This window comes from Pseudorca crassidens, chromosome 3, assembly GCF_039906515.1.
Source record: "Pseudorca crassidens isolate mPseCra1 chromosome 3, mPseCra1.hap1, whole genome shotgun sequence".
NCBI lineage: Eukaryota > Metazoa > Chordata > Mammalia > Artiodactyla > Delphinidae > Pseudorca > Pseudorca crassidens.
The window spans coordinates 14,475,085-14,491,456 of record NC_090298.1 but is presented as its reverse complement, the minus strand read 5'-3'; the positions used below and the strand labels follow the sequence as shown (position 1 = coordinate 14,491,456).

The window sequence follows — 16,372 nt, the reverse complement described above, 5'->3', positions numbered from 1 at the left end:
TGGAGGGAGGTAGAAAGGAGAGAGAAAACTAGCTGGAAGGAAGGAAGCAAGCAAGGGTAGAGAGAAGGGAAGGAAAGAAAGGACAGACAGGCCCACAAAAGGACCTTACTTCCCTTTGAACCTGGAAAATGCATGTTCTCTCTGAAACTATGGAAGAAAAAAACTAAACCCTGGAATATTCATGCTGAAGCCATTGGTAGCTAATTTTCTCCCTTGAATGAGCTTCAACTAAGAAGACTTACACTCTTTGGTGAAGGACTTGGTAAAGATTCACACTGTTTTCACCCTCCTTTTCTGTTTGTTGGGCCTTTCGTTGCACATTGATCAGCGCCAAGGATGGTGGGAAGACAGCCACACACCATGTGAAAGATCTGTTTCCCTAGCATCGTCCAGTATTCACAGGAGATCCTTTCTCTGATTATGTGTTTTCTAGACAAGACTCTCTAGGAAAACCTAGAGTTTCATTATGGAGCAACTCAGAGCCTGTGTGTGTGTGTGTGTGTGTACACGTGCAGATGTCACTTGTATTAATCGTTGACCAACCATCAAGTATGAATCTTACTTTCCAATAAATATTTGGATTCTGCACAGGAAGTTCTCTTATTTTCCGGAATGGGTAGGTCTTAAATGATGCCGTGTTGATCCTGGTCAATCACACCTCATTCCTCCTGACTCTAGAAAAGAGTGAGGAGATGTCATTGAATTGGTTCTTCCCTTGCAGGGGGCACATGTTTTAAAGGGAAGAGAACTGTGTTGGAAATCAGGAGTCTCCAGTCAGGCTCTGCCCTGAACTAGCTGAGAAAATGTGGGTTTCGCTTTCCTTGTCTATAAAAGAAGGGAATTTGAAAAGCTGACATCAATTGGCCCATCTTATTCTAAATTACATAACTGCATTATTCAAATATATGACGTAACTATATTCCCTAAACTGAACTGTGGTGACACAAATGAATGGTAGACTGTATATAATGGAAGACATTAGAAATGTATGTTCCACTGGTCCTCAGAATTAGTCACTGGACAATTTAAAACTATTACGAAACTCCCAGAGAGTGATGGCGAGGTGCATGTTTTATTAGAGTGGAACATGTAGAGTGACACCTCTTCTTTGCCCTTGAATTCAGATTTTCTTCTGAAATCATACATATTTCCATTAAATTTTATTCAGGACAACCTATTCATTTATTTTATCTCAGACGTTTACTACTCTTCCCCAAACCCATTTGGTTAGATAATACTTTCATGACTTACAGGATGCATTTCTCATTTCTGTTTGTGATGGTAACAGTAATTCAGATCTCATTAGAATTGTTCAAGGCGATTTTCAAAAAATTTTGGCCATGCCACACGGCTTGTGGGATTTCAGTTCCCCAACCAGGGACTGAACCCGGGCCATGGCAGTGAAAGTGCTGAGTCCTAACCACTAGACCACCAGGGAACTCCCTAAGGCGAATTTGTTAAAAATAAATATAGGTAACAATGGAATTTATTGTCCCAAAGTACTGTCACAGGGGGTAACACTTGTATTTTGACTATAGGATGTGAAGTGGGATATACTCGTGTAAGAATGTTACTCATTAAATAAAAAGAATGATTATACATTTAAGTATCCAGGAATTTTAAATCAAGACCATATGTGTGTACATGTATAGCTTTAAGAACAGAAATACATCGATTCTTGTGTACCCAGCACCTAAAAAAGATATAGAATATGACAAATACCCAAGAAGCTCCCACTTGCCATCTCAAGTCTCATTCCCTACACACCCCCATCTTAGGTATCCCTTCTCCTGAATCTTGTTGTTGTTTTTTTTAAAATCATTTCCTTGCTTAAATATCTGTTAGCTTAATGTGATTTTGAGCTTTATATAAATGAAATCATGCTGTGTATATACCTCTGTGATGCTTTTCTCAACATTATGATCCTGAGGTTCAGGTATAAACATGGAGTTTGAGTTCCTTCATATCCATTCCATCTTTCTTTGTTTTATTTTAAGGGAACTTTATTATTTTTATTTATTTATTTTTGGCTGCGTTGGGTCTTCGTTGCTGCACGCGGTCTTTCTCTAGTTGCGGCGAGCAGGGGCTACTCTTCGTTGCGGTGCACGGGCTTCTCATTGCGGTGGCTTCTCTTGTTGCAGAGCACAGGGTCTAGGCACATGGGCTTCAGTAGTTGTGGCATGCGGGCTCAGTAGTTGTGACTCGCGGGCTCTAGAGCGCAGGCTCAGTAGTTGGGGCGCACAGGCTTAGTTGCTCTGCCGCATGTGGGATCTTCCTGGACCAGGGCTCGAACCTGTGTCCCCTGCATTGGCAGGTGGATTCTTAACCACTGTGCCACCAGGGAAGCCCATCTTTCATTTTTGAACACAACTCACTTTATTTGTTCATTATCCTAATGGAAGTGTATTTAAAATTTGCTTCAAAATACAAAATCTTCACCCATTCCATTGGAATTGTTAAAATAATAATATACAGTTCCATTATAAGTTTTTCGTTGATTTTTGTTAGAATTATATTTGCCAGACAGGTTAACCAAATCCTTTAATACTACTCAGTATGCATAGAGAGCAAAAATCAAAATCTGTATTTATGTCATACACTGAGCAGTAGAGTAGCCTACCCTTGCCAATTTGTAACAAGCCTATGTTGTTCTAGAAAGGAAGCCACAGTTCAATTTCAGTTTTTACTCTCCTGTACAAAATCTTTTCCCATTAAGCTGACATACTGGCAAGATTTTGTTACAGATAGTGGCCACTATATGTAACATAAAAACTTAGTGTTTCTTTTAATAGGTCTGGAATCATTCGTAGGATATGCATAGTGCTAGATTTGGTCACCAATGTAAACAGGCTTGCTCAGGGGTTCGAGCGTGGGAAGAGTTAATGAAGGCATAAACTGATAGCTAAACGTCCCCAAAAGTTCATTTCTTACAACAGTCGGGAAATCATTTGGCAAATGTCTACCTCGTGGAGTAGCATCAGCCTGAACACCAGGCAGCTCAGTGGCTCTCTGGCAGAGCATTGGTTGAGGCTAATAGAACAAAGAGGAAGGACAAGAACTACTTTTTTTTGTTTTTTGCTTTTTTAATGCTATTGCACTCGTTTAAATATAACTTAAAATTTATATGATAAAGGGAAATGTATTATTTAATTTACAATTTCGTTGATTTGAAAGTTTTTTAAAAAGAAACAGAATCTAAAGTACACAATTTCTGGGTAGTTGAGCATCTAAGGGCCAAAGTAGTTTTAATTTGTTGCAGGGCTACTGGAGCTGAATCCAGAGATCAGTCTCACCCTGACACCCTTGCAGTCATAGCTCAGAGGACACTTCACTAACAGTGTGTCCTCTGCTAGACAGGTTTGTTTAAAATTATCTGTGTAATAATTGAATTTGGGTACCCTTAATATAGAGCTTCTTTGAGCTGGTATATTTATGTGATGAGTTAGGTTTGCAGGAGTGGGATTTGAACTTGATGGCATTGTAACTTCAGGAGATGCCCAGTATTTGCATGTCTTCTTCCTGGAGCGTTTGTTACTAGTTTTCAGCTCACTACCATTCCTGTGGGAAGGCGGGGACCCACACACAGCACGTGCCTGGCACACACACCACATCCAGCACATTCTATGATGATGATCGGGAAAAGATACTCTAGACAAATACGGGGTATTGTGAGATCCTGTTGAGTTTGACAGTTTTCTACTGAGTTGACCAACAGAGTCGACCCTTGAACAACCTGGGTTTGAACTGCGTGGGTCCACTTAGAGTGGATGTTTATCAGTAGTAAATTCTACGGTGCAACAGGGTCTGTCGTTGGCTAAATTTGTGGATGCAGAGGAACCACAGATATGAAGGGCCAACAAAAAATTATACATAGGTGGATTAACTGCAGCATTGTACAAGGATCAACTGTGGACCGAAAATGCTTTGTTCGTGTTGATGACGAGGATAATGATAAGATTAAAGCCAAGGTTTCTTTAAAGGTACTGTGGCTTTACTACCTTTAAGGTTTAAAACATTTCTGACAATCCCACAAGGCCCTGTATGGTCAGGTTTCTTCCTGCCATCCCAGCTCCCTGCAATGCTGTTCTCTGGTTCGCTCTACTGCAGCCATACTGGGACCAATGGTGCTTTAGCTCCTTCTCACAACAGGACCTCTTGCATATGCTGTACATTGTTCTGTCTGGAGCCCTTCCAAGCCTTTATGGTAAATAGTGCAAATCCAGATCATAGCCTAAAAGTGACATCTTCAGAGAAGACGCCCCAAAGCCTCCACCCTATATTTTTCCTTCGTTGTGACCAGATAATCGTGGAGCTCGTTGCTTGCCTTGGCCTGTGATCTTCCTTAGACAGGTGTCTGGCTTGTTCATCTCTGAATTCACATGGCTCTTCCAGAGAGTGTGCCTCCTAGGAGGTGCTCAATGAATATCTGCTAAAGCAATAAATGTTGAGTGAATCATCCACAATTCAGTTAAAAGTTTTGGTTTTCTTTTTCTCTCTTTAGCTGGGAAGTTATCAATTCCAAACCAGATGAAAGACCCAGGCTCAGCCACTGTCTTGCAGAATCTTGGATGAATTTCAGCATATTTCTTCAAGAAATGTCTCTGTTTAAACAGCAGAGCCCCGGCAAGGCAAGTTTTCCAGAAAAGGAGAATGATGTGTGTGCTTTAAAATGTGAAATAAACTTGGAAACAAATGAACTAACCTATTTTATCAGCCTGTAAGGGTTCTCCAATTCTGAATATAATACACTACGAACACGTGCCATAAAAACTGATATTAGCGAGGTTCAGAGATGTTAGTGTTGTTAGCACTAGAAAATCCTTAACCTTATATTTTGAAATTGGATTGGATTTCTATTTTATCCGTATTTATGTAGCTTATTAACTAAAATGAATGATGATTTGTCCTCTCAGCCAGAACAAGGATAAAAACGTGTTATTAAGAATTTCAGTTTATATTATCTAGGCTGGTTCTCAAGTCAAAGGAACACATAGCCCTTTGAGGGTGTTTTTGGAGGTAACTGAGTCTCACTTTCAATCTAAAAAGTGGAGATTCTTGTATGATTTACTTAAGAAAGAAAATCTTTGGCAGAAACATCCACAGTGATTATATAAATGGAATGAGTATTTTCCCAACAAAGATGAAAACCCACAAGGAGAGAGTTGAGTGGTTTGAAAGGGGTTACAAGAAATGCCCACTGTAGGCTTTTTATGTGTAGAGGCAGCTTCCACTGTATCTTGACAGCACGGGTGAGCTACAGAACCATCAATAGACCCCTTCCCTTCCACTGCTATGGAAACGAATGTCCACCTGTAGTTGGAAGGAAGAACCTAGGAATGTCTTCATTTAAAATCCCTCTCTTTGTACCGTGTTACAGGAAATCTAACTTCAATGAGTAATAGAACTATATTCGGACACATTTTGAGCATTCTAAAGTTGCAACATTGTATATGGATAAGTTATTTTAATCACTGAAGGTGATTTTTAGAAAAGATATCAACATGGTAGCGGGGTGGGGTGACTTGTGTTTTTGATGCTTATTTTACTGAGATGATTAAACACATTTTTAGAAGATTCTGAACTTAAACTTCTGCATTGGGTTGCATTAATATACCCGAAGTCAATTAACGTAAGATAACGATGCTACAAATTTAGTGGATAATATGAAATCCCTTTGCGAAACTGAATTCTGGATATAGTAATGCTTTTATTTGTTCTTTTAACTTTTATGGTCTTTCCTCTTCCATTTTGCTATTAGAATTCCGTATTCTTCAAGGATCCCTGATGTTTGAGAAACAGCTCTTAATTTTGTTTTCCTTTTGACTAGTGAATTTATTAACCCTGTGCCAAGAATGAAAAATCAAAGTTAATCTGAATTTTAGACCCCGTTGCTGTTTCTCTTAATCAGTTATTGATCAGAGTTCTGTATCCTTTCCTTGTGTGTCTTTTTGAAATTCCCTTAATGAATTTTCTTGGCTGATCAGTGAAATTTAGTACCATAATTTAAAGGTAAAGCAAAGAAGTAAGATAGTTTATTTTAAATAATAGAGTGTGAAAAAAAGTGAAGACTTTATGGGAGAATTTTTCTGTCTTGATGTTTTACTTACTTAAAACGACCAAGATTCTTTTGGCTTCGACTGACAGAAAGAATATAATCAAATTTCACTGGTGGAATTTACTTTCATTGGCCGGACAGATATGGTTAGGAAGGAGGATAGTAATGGCCAGTCGATTTATCCCAGCTGCTTATCAGCTGTGCAAATTACTGTTATATTTATGTAAATACCTCTCATTTCTATAACATGTTTTGCTGTGTTTATGAATTTCTGTGGATTTATAGAAACAGTTTGAACCTACAGATTTCGTTACTGGGCTGCATTGTTTTCAGCGAGTGACCCTGAGTAAAACAAGTTTCTGGGTACATACTATTCTTCAGGTCTCTTGCATCTGGTAATACAGCTGCAGGCATGATTAATAGGAGATGTTGTTCTCTGTGCCAGAGGTTAGCTTCTGGAACCTTCCAAATGATTATCACTTAATGTTAAAGTGGGCTAAGGCTGGTTGAACACAGCAGTCATTAGTCAGATCTAAGTGCAGAGAACACTGTTTGAAAGACATTTGCCATAACATGATAGATGGCATATAGATCAATAATTTTGTGTGTATCCTGTGCTTGATGTTATGTACAACTGTCACATGTTGCTTCTATTATTTTTAGTTTTGTCTCCTGGTCTGCAGTGTATGCACCTTTTTTACGATCTTGGGAAGTTACATTCCTGGGGTTATACTGAGCTATCTACTGTGTAAGTATAGTAGAACATTTTGTCTAATTGATGTGACACATATGGTATCATTTAATGGTGTACAAGACGTTCCACAGTTTAGAAGAGGAGGGATGTGTTCTTGATTATAAAGCAAGTTGATTATTCTTTAATTTCCTGCTGTACAAAGTTTCTCCTTTTTCTAGAGACATGTTGCTATTTCAAAATTATAAGAATAGCTGTCAAAATGCAAGGTTATATATAAGTGATTCATTTTATTTTAAATTATGTCAATAAAGCTGTAAACAAGCTCTACTCTCCACCCCCCACAAATACGTGAGTACTTTTGCCGTTGTGCATGATCTGCGGCTCAAAATATAATTAAAACCACAATGAGACACCATTATATCCCCACCAAAACGGCTGAAATTAAAAATACTGACTATATCAGTATTATATATATATATATATATAACACTGATATATATATATCAGTGTTAGCCAGGATATGGTGGGTAGGTAGAATGGTACAACCACTTTGGATAACAGTTTGGTAGTTTTTTAAAAGCTACTATGTGACCGAGGCATTCCACAGCTAGGTGTTCTCCCAAGAGAAGTGAAAGCATACACCTATACAAAGACTTGTCCACAAATGTTCATAGTGGCTTTATTTGTGTTAGCCAAAAACAGAAGACAATTCATATGTCCATCAACAAATAGATGGGTGAACAAACTGTGGTACATCCATACAATGGATTACTACTCAGCACTAAAAAAGTGATGTATGCAACAGTCTGGATGAATCTCAAAATAATTAGATTGGGTGGGAGAAGCCAGGTAAAAAAAAAGACTACATACTGTTTGATTCCATTTATATATAATTCAAACTAATCTTTAGTGACAGAGCACATAAATGGTTGCCTGGGGATGAGGCGGGTAGGGCAGGGAAAGACCAGAGGGAGGGATTAAGAGAAACATGAGGAAACTTTTGGGGGTGGTATGGTCACTATCTTTATCATGATGACAGTTTCTTAGTTGTATGCATATGTCAAAACATCAAATTGTACACTTTAAATATGTGCAATTTATTGTATGTCAATTGTAGCTCAAAAGTGCTGTAAAAAAAGTTTCGATTTCCTGCTTCTCCTAAAAAATATAAAGATCTGGCCCTGCCGCCTTTAGATGGGGCAGTCGCTCTCCACCCAACCAACCCTCGTATCTCCCTAGTTTTCTCGCACCAGCCTTTAACATTTACAGATACCTCCTTGTCTTCTAGAGATATTTGAGTTTGCAACTCCTATTTAAAAGGTAAATGGGCACGTGTCCTAACAACAGCAGAGAAGTAAACAGTAGGGAATACAACGCCTTTCCTGTGTTGATCTTCATTTCTTTTTGTATTCCTCATGCCTCACACAAAGGGCCAATGGTCAGAGCTCACATCCGTTCTCCCAAGTAGAACTCCTGTGGAATATCAGCCCTTTGATCTGCCTTGTTTAGGAGGGAAAGGAGAAGAGAGCTAGGGAAAGCGAGTCTAATACGGGCAAGGCATTATTCAGATGGTCTGTATTTATCTCATTTATCCTTCCCAGCAACCCCAAGAGATGAGGTTATTATCCCAGTATTACTGACGAGAGGCTAACAGATAGTTAATAACGTTTCTATGGAGAAATGATCATTTAACAAATAAGTAGAGTTGATATTTTAATCCAGGACTGTTGTCGGGAAAGCACGTAACCTTTGTATAAATTTTGAGGGTAAGAGGATTGAAGGGATGGAGTTATCTAATTGCAAGTCTTTGAAAACCATGACTGTTGGGTTGTGTGTATATAGGAGAAAATGGTTTCATTACAGGGGGAAGAATAAAAACTATGGACTTATTTCACAGAGGCGCTTCCTTAAGAAAAAAAACCCAATTTGTCCGTAAGGGAACTGAAATAATTTTGTGACATACTAAGGTGTAGTCTTTGGAAAGTAAGGTCACTTTCCTTAAACTCTCTTCCTCCTTATCTTGCAGTACTATGTGCATTTCTGTGTCCATTTTTTAAGTGTAATGATATTGGACAAAAAATATACAACAAAATCAAGTCATTTCTGCTGAAACTAGATTTTGGAATCAGAGAATATATTAACCAGAAGAAACGTGAGAGAGCTGGTAGGTAACGTTTGAATTTTAGATTCCACGCATGAGATGAGACATCAGCTGGCTATTATGAAATCACCTTTAATATATTTCAGGGTGTTTTAGCCTTTCACCACATATTACTACAGAAGCAAATCCCCCCAAAGTAACATAGCTTTTTCCTGTTTTAGGCTTTTATGCTTTTCTCAAACATAAAACAAATCGCCTTTTTAATCCAAATTGTCAGGGGAGAGAGAAAAGGCTTCAACACTTCTGTATTTGCTACTTATCGTTTATTTTCTCTAAATCGTTTTCTTTGGGAGTAGACGGTTGCAAATAACAAATGACACAGATAGGGCTGTGTGTGGGAGCCCTGTAAGAGGGGGCCAGTAGAACGGGAAGGAAAAGAAAATAGGGGGAAGACTAATGTGCTCCTTGTTCACTTTTTAACTTGGCTTGTGACCTTACAGATTCTCAAACTACAGGGAGCATCGGAATTGTCTGAAGAGCTTATTAAAGCTTAGATTGCGGGGCCCATACCCCAGAGTTTCTGATTCAGCTGGTCTAGGGGAGGGCCTGGGGATTTGCCTTTCTAAAAGTCCAGGGGCCACACTATGAGGACCACTGATATGGACCATTTCCCTCGGAAACCAAACAGTTGCAAATACGTGTACCTTGTTATGTGCAAACATTTAATTACGTGGAGGCGTTGGAGAATATGAGGAAGGTGGGATAAGGATATCTAATGGGTAAAATACACGCTGTCTAAGCTGGCCAGGAAACTGAAAGCTTCCAAATTTTTTCCCAACAGAAGCAGATAAAGAAAAAAGTCACAAAGATGACAGTGAATTAGACTTTTCAGCTCTCTGTCCTAAGGTATTTTTTGTTTAGTTTTCAATTTGTTCCTGTGTGGTTTGACTGTAAATTTATCTAAATGTACCAAAACTGGAATGATATTCTTAATAGACGACTCCTGTTTCTCTAAGATGATTGAACAATATCGAAAGGAAAATGTTTCAAAAGATTCCCCACAGAAGTTTGAAATGTGTCACTGGTATTTATATTAACACAGATTAGCCTGACCGTTGCCGCCAAAGAGTTGTCTGTGTCTGACACAGATGTGTCCGAGGTCTCCTGGACTGACAATGGGACCTTCAACCTTTCAGAAGGATACACTCCACAGACGGACACTTCTGACGGTATGCTCACACTCCTAGATGCTCTGATTTGTATAATTATGAGTGCGTGCAAAGGTATTTAATCTGTCAACTGCTGACTGGATAAACAAGGTGTGGTACATCTACACGATGGAATCTCACTTGGCTATAAAAATGAAGTACTCACGTTTGCTACAACGTGGTTGAACCTTAAACACGTTATGCTAAAGTGGAGGAAGCCAGACACACAAGTCCACACCTTGGGTAACTCCATTTCTATGAAATGTCCAGAATAGGCAAATCCGTGCAGAAGGAAAACAGGTTAGTGGCTGCCAGCGGCTGGGGGAAGAGGGAATGGTGGGTGACTGGTAATTAATATGTTTCTTTAGGATGATGAGAATGTTCTAGAATTAGATGGTGGTGATGTTGAACAGCTTTGTGAATATATTAAAAAACACTTAATCATATACTTTAAAAGGGTAAGTTTTATAGTATATGAATTATATCTCAAAAGCTATTTTTTTGAAGAGTATGAGAAAAACATCTAAGCTAATCAATGTCCAAATCTGCCTTTATTTTGAAAACAAACAATTGACAATGAAAAAACTTAACTTCTGGACTATCTGGTGGCATTGTTTATAGCAGTAATGGGACGGGGGAGGAGAGAAGCTAATCCCATATATCCAGGGCTAGTCCTTATTAAGAGGGACTGAAGCATGGGGGGCAAGTTTCCCAAATCCAAAGCTGATTTCAGGGTTTCTCATATACTTTTTTTTTTTTTAACTAACTTGTTTTTCTTCCAAGTTAGTTTAAAAAAAAAAAAAAGCTTTCTTATCTTTTGTAATTAGGTTAAGTACAATTTAAAATGAAATTTGAGACAAGTCTTGTGCAATAACTTTCGCTAGTCTCATTGGATTATTTCAAGTCATTTTAACAGTATACTGAAAATATAAGCAGGTTATAATGGAGGATTATGAATAAATTATTTTATATGTGTCTTTATAAGCAAGAACACACTTTCTTTTTCTAGAGGAAGGAAGAAGGCTGTGTAGTGTTGAAAAAATACAGGTTTGGAGATTGGGAGACCCAAGTGTAGCCTTGCTTTTGTCATTAACTTTATTGTATGACCTTGAACAGGTGACATGATTTCTGTGGATCTCAATTTCCTCATCTTTAAAGTGCATTAGAACAAGAGGGTCACTGAAGTCCTCTCAAGCTCTACAAGCTGTACATACCTACAAGACCAGTAAAACAAACCCTTTGTCCTTAAGCATCCTATCTCAGATTTACACAACAAAGGGAGCAACAATAATGGAACCCATATAGAAGGCTTTCATTAATTAACTTGAAGATTCCAAAGAGTTACTGAAGGATTTTCTGTGAAAAGTGAAAAACAATGAAATCACTGTCTGCCTACTAACCTGACATTGCTTTCAAATGTCCCAAATCTTAAAGCGTTCCTGTATATATTCAGGACCTATATTTTGCTAAAACGGTATGGTTAATTTCAGCTATATTCATGGAAAGCTAAATGTTTCCATAAGCTCTTAGGTTGAATATGGAATAGAAGGAACAGCAGCTTCTTTTAACTCATTGCTTTAAACAAACACAGTTACAGATACTCAAACAGATCTCCATGAATGAAAATGCAAAGGCTGGATAATAGTCACCATCTGCTGGACCCAAATCTATGAAAACGTCCAATTGAAATATTTTTTATTTTGGATTATACATATCCACATTGGCTTAAGCTAATCCCCTCCCCAGGAGCAGGATGAAATTTTGGTGAACGTTTAAACTCTAGTCAGAGCTCCAAGCTGACATTAAGACAGGTTGAATAGTAAGTCATTACACACTTTTTGTGTTTAAGAGGAAAGCTAAGGCCATGGGGGGACATGTAGTGTTTGTGTGTACTTGTGGAGAGAGTGTCCCAGACTTGGGGGGGTCTGATGGGAGGCTAGATGAATGCCAGAGTGATTCAGAGGATTCCAATTAAAAGCAGGGATCTTTTAGACAATTCTCTGATTTCAAATTTATTATGGTTTATTACAGGGTCTTATAAACCTTTGACTTTCTTTTTTTGTATATCTGAGATAGTAAAGGTTTATCAATGACTACTTTATAACTTAGAAGTTGAATCATAAAAAAAAATTTATTATGGTGCTTAAGCATGAACTTCTGTTCTACATTTCACAGATCTTGACCGACCTAGTGAGGAAGTTTTCTCTCGAGACCTTTCAGATTTTCCATCTCTAGAAAATGGCACAGGAACAAACGATGAAGATGAATTAAGCCTTGGCTTGCCCACTGAGCTCAAGAGAAGAAAGGAGCAGTTGGACCGCGGTCCCAGACCCAGCTCAGAGAGGCAATCAGTGGCTGGTCTCACCCTTCCTCTGAGCGGTGACCAAACCTTCCACCTGATGAGCAACCTGGCTGGGGACGTCATCACCGCTGCGGTGACTGCCGCCGTCAAAGACCAGTTAGCAGGCATGCAGCAAACACTGTCTCAGGCTGCTCCCAGCCCAGGGGAGGACACAGACGAAGGGGATGATTTTGAACTACTGGACCAGTCAGAGCTCGACCAAATTGAGAGTGAATTGGGGCTTTCACAAGACCAGGAAGCAGAAGCACCGCAAAATAAGAAGTCTTCAGGCTTTCTTTCAAATCTACTCGGAGGCCATTAGTCTGGGAATCAGCTTGTATGACAGAGCACAGACAAACTACCAAAAAAATTCAAACAAGCAAAAAAAGAAAAAAAGGAAAAAAAAACTTTTCGAACTGTGAGCTTTACTGATTACTTTAGAATTTTGTTGGCCTTTTTTTTTCCCTTCTGCAGTGAGTTAATTGGATATATATCAGCTGACACTGATAGATTGATATTTCTCATAGTTATTTTTATGTAATGCGCATGGAAATGAACTTTATATATATGTATATATATTTACTGCATTGTCAGAGTTGAATATTAGAGGTGGTTTTTAAAGCAAAATGAAAACACCCAATTATTGAGGTCCTCCCATTAGTATTCCGTATTTTTTCTTCACAATTATTTTTTCAAGCATGCAAAAACAGTTTATTGTAACTCGCTGAAATATTAACAGTTAATTGTGAAACATGCTATATTGGCCCCTCTGTTCCTAATACTTGGAAACAGTCAAAAAATTTTGGTAGATTTTGATGTAAAAGGACAAAAATGATCAAGGTCACTTTGGTTGAAAGACATGGGAGATACTATTAAAATTCATTTCCTAGGAACAATTTTGAAAATATATTTAACTACGTTGGATGGGCTAGTACATTTCCATGTTATTTTTGCAGTTGTAGACTTTAGGCTTCCTTGTAAATGGCGTGCTCCATTGACTGCCAGCTCTAGTCTTGCAACAGGTGGTATTAACCCATCGAAAGCAAGTAATTAGATATCATGTAGACGGTGGTTTCGACGTAAGCAGAGATCGGGCTGTGCTTTGTTGTTCAATTGTCATATATTTGTGATAGGGATGTTGTGAGTACAGATCTATTCTGCCTGCTCAGAACTAGGTTAAACCTCATCTTTCATATTATGGAAAAAGTCTCTTAAAATTGTGAAACTAGTTGCTGGTATGTTCTATGAGCGATGTGGTCATCAGCCTTAGAGAAACGAGAACTGTTTGTAGTCTGACTCTCCTACAGGAGAGAAACTTGCTTGGTTTTCAAGTGTATTTATTTGCCATAGAAGTCTAAATCTGTAATCTGTTTCTTCTTAGGAAGCTAGAATATATTTTTCCTTTATTTTAAACTTTTTAGATCACTTTTAAATAACCACATTTCACTTAGCTGTTTAACAAAGGACTAAAGAGAAGAAATCAAGCTAATTTTGTTTTTGTGATAGAAACTTTTAATATAGAAACTTTTAATAGTGTTGAGGGACCATGTCGGCAACTACCAACCATCTCTTCAATCTTCAGGTACAGCTGGCATTCTGACAGATGCACACAGACATCTGAGCCCCTCAGAAAGGAAGGATAATCCAAGAATATAGGAAATCTGTGGTCCCCTCCCTTTACTTTATCCCTTCCCTTATATGTCTAAAGAGTAATGATAGGTCATCTGACATTTTAATGTAGCATCTCTTATTTATTTTTTCTTTCTGAGGTATTAAAATATCTAGACTGAATTTTGCCAAATATTAAAGGGAGAGAAGTTACTGCAGACTCTGAACACTTGCTTTTCGTGATTGACGATGCTTCTATGTCATTAGTGCCTCTTGACTGTGTTTGAGTCCTTTACTGATACAAATTGAGCCTGTGCCTTCATTATCTTGCCCGTTTCGGTACAAATGAAAACCTGGTGTTAGATGTATGAACTGTGTGGGTTTGCAAGGAATATACCTGAATTCTATTTCAGTAAGAGTTTCTGGACATGAAGAAAAATACAGTCACGTATTTATAAAATAGTTTGTTACCAGGTTTATTATTTTTTTATGTGTATGTTTCTTCACTTAAAAATATTCTTGGCCATGAAGTCAGAAAGTTTAAAGGTCTTTTCAGTTTCTTCATTGAGGGGAAAACGAGAAGTTAAATAACTTAAGTAATTAAAGAATGTGTTACAAGTCACTGGACAAGCTTACAAGGAGATAAACTCACGATTTGATGGCATGAACAGTAAAGCCAGAATCAGATGTTATAAACTATAAATTAAAAGGGGTTTGGGGAGGTTGTTAGGGTAGAAAAATGTGTTACAGCCCTATGGTGGAGACATACCAGCTCTCCTTGGGCAGTAGGATTATAACCACACATGCACTTCAGTAGTATTTGTTCCAGAATATATGTGGCTATAAATTTACACAATGTAATAATGGTACTCTTAATACTACAAACAGAGGATGTCAAGGGGTTTCGTTTTCTGTGTGTGTGTGTGTGTGTGTGTGTGTGTGTGTGTGTGTGTGTGTGTGTGTGTGTTTGGCGGGGGATAGGGTGGGGGGAACATTAAATATAGTCCTGTTTCTGGCTTTAAGATGGACTAACAATAAACCCTGTGATTGATTCAGTACAGTGGGAAACTACAGATTCCTTACCATGAGAATGTATGCAGTCATTAAAAGGTGAAGCATGGATATTTCTTAATTGTAGAGGAGCTGTAGAAAGATGTTTTGTTCACTTCCTGTAGGAAATGCTGAGCAAAACCATACAGTGGGAGAAGCATACACTGATCATGCATTTTGATCTGAAGCAGTAAAGCAGGGCTGAAGTTCAAGCTTGTTTTGGAAGGTCAATCCAGGCTTAAAGCGATATTTATATTCTCATTCTGAACATCTTTACTTTTTATGTACCCTAAAAATCTTCAGAAGTGATTTTTTAAAACTGCTCCCTCCCCAATTTAGTAGAATGTTAGGAAAAGAAACTTTTATGAGGTTTGGCAAGTGGCAAACATCCTCCACATATTTTGGCATGTCACTCTTACATTTGAAATAAGTGCGACTTTATTCCTTTTTAAAAAGTGGCAAAGTGCCAGCAAACTACTGATTTTAGGCCAGAAGCAAATCTACATTTAAGAAAAAGCGATTTAAAAGTTTTCCTTTTCTGTTTATACCTTAGGTTGATGTAGTTCCTTATACTGCTCTGGCTATGTTAGTTATGAGATAAGAAATTATTTTGAAAACACTTCCTAAACTACTACCCTTCCTAAACTACATGTGTCACAGGTCACGTGTATCACAACGAAGACACAGTCTCTGAAATATATTTCTGTATATTATTCCTCCTTTTCCACTGAAGCACTTAAGGTAGGATGGGATGTCAGAATTATGAGGTCTGGGTTCTGATGTTAACGTTATGACCCTAAGACACAATGTCAAGTCGCATAGCATTTCAAACCACCACCTCAGTTTCCCCAAACATAAAATTAGGAAGCTAATTCCTATCCTCTCACACAGGGATGTTTTGAGAATGAATGAAAAAAGAAAAATGTCTGAAGCATTTTCGGGAGGAAAAAAAGCTGTATAAAACCAAGATAGTGATCTTTTTCCTATTTCAGCTAAGACATCTTTTTGAACATTAAAGAAAAGTCAATCAACAAGAACCTGCTTACAAAACAGACTCTAAAGTTCTTTTAATGGGCCTAGCATGATATTGGCCTTATAATCCAATAAATTCTGTAGAAAAAGAGGATAGACAGTGTTGTCAAATTGTTATTTCATTTGACTCTGAAACATGCGTAAGGTTCTACATTAGTCATTGTGAGTGGTTCTAACACATCCTGGCTGCGGGACTGAAAGTCACCTAACATCTGTACTTGTTTCCTTCACCTATAAAATTAAGATAAAGCACCTGCCTCATAGTATGTTATAAGGATTAAAT

The 16,372-nt window shown here is 38.1% G+C and overlaps 1 protein-coding gene across 2 annotated transcripts in view; it reads left to right on the top strand.

The window, feature by feature from the left end:
* Positions 1–14,469, top strand: part of RETREG1 (reticulophagy regulator 1) — a 131,723-nt gene extending 117,254 nt beyond the window's left edge. For both annotated transcript variants that reach the window (XM_067730413.1, XM_067730414.1), the window contains 6 exons: positions 4,502–4,628; positions 6,719–6,803; positions 8,776–8,913; positions 9,692–9,756; positions 9,953–10,079; positions 12,234–14,469. In XM_067730413.1, coding sequence (XP_067586514.1) covers positions 4,502–4,628; positions 6,719–6,803; positions 8,776–8,913; positions 9,692–9,756; positions 9,953–10,079; positions 12,234–12,721 — 1,030 coding nt within the window. In that variant the 3' untranslated portion in view covers positions 12,722–14,469. The remainder of the gene's footprint in view (positions 1–4,501; positions 4,629–6,718; positions 6,804–8,775; positions 8,914–9,691; positions 9,757–9,952; positions 10,080–12,233) is intronic.
* Positions 14,470–16,372: the final 1,903 nt, after the last annotated feature.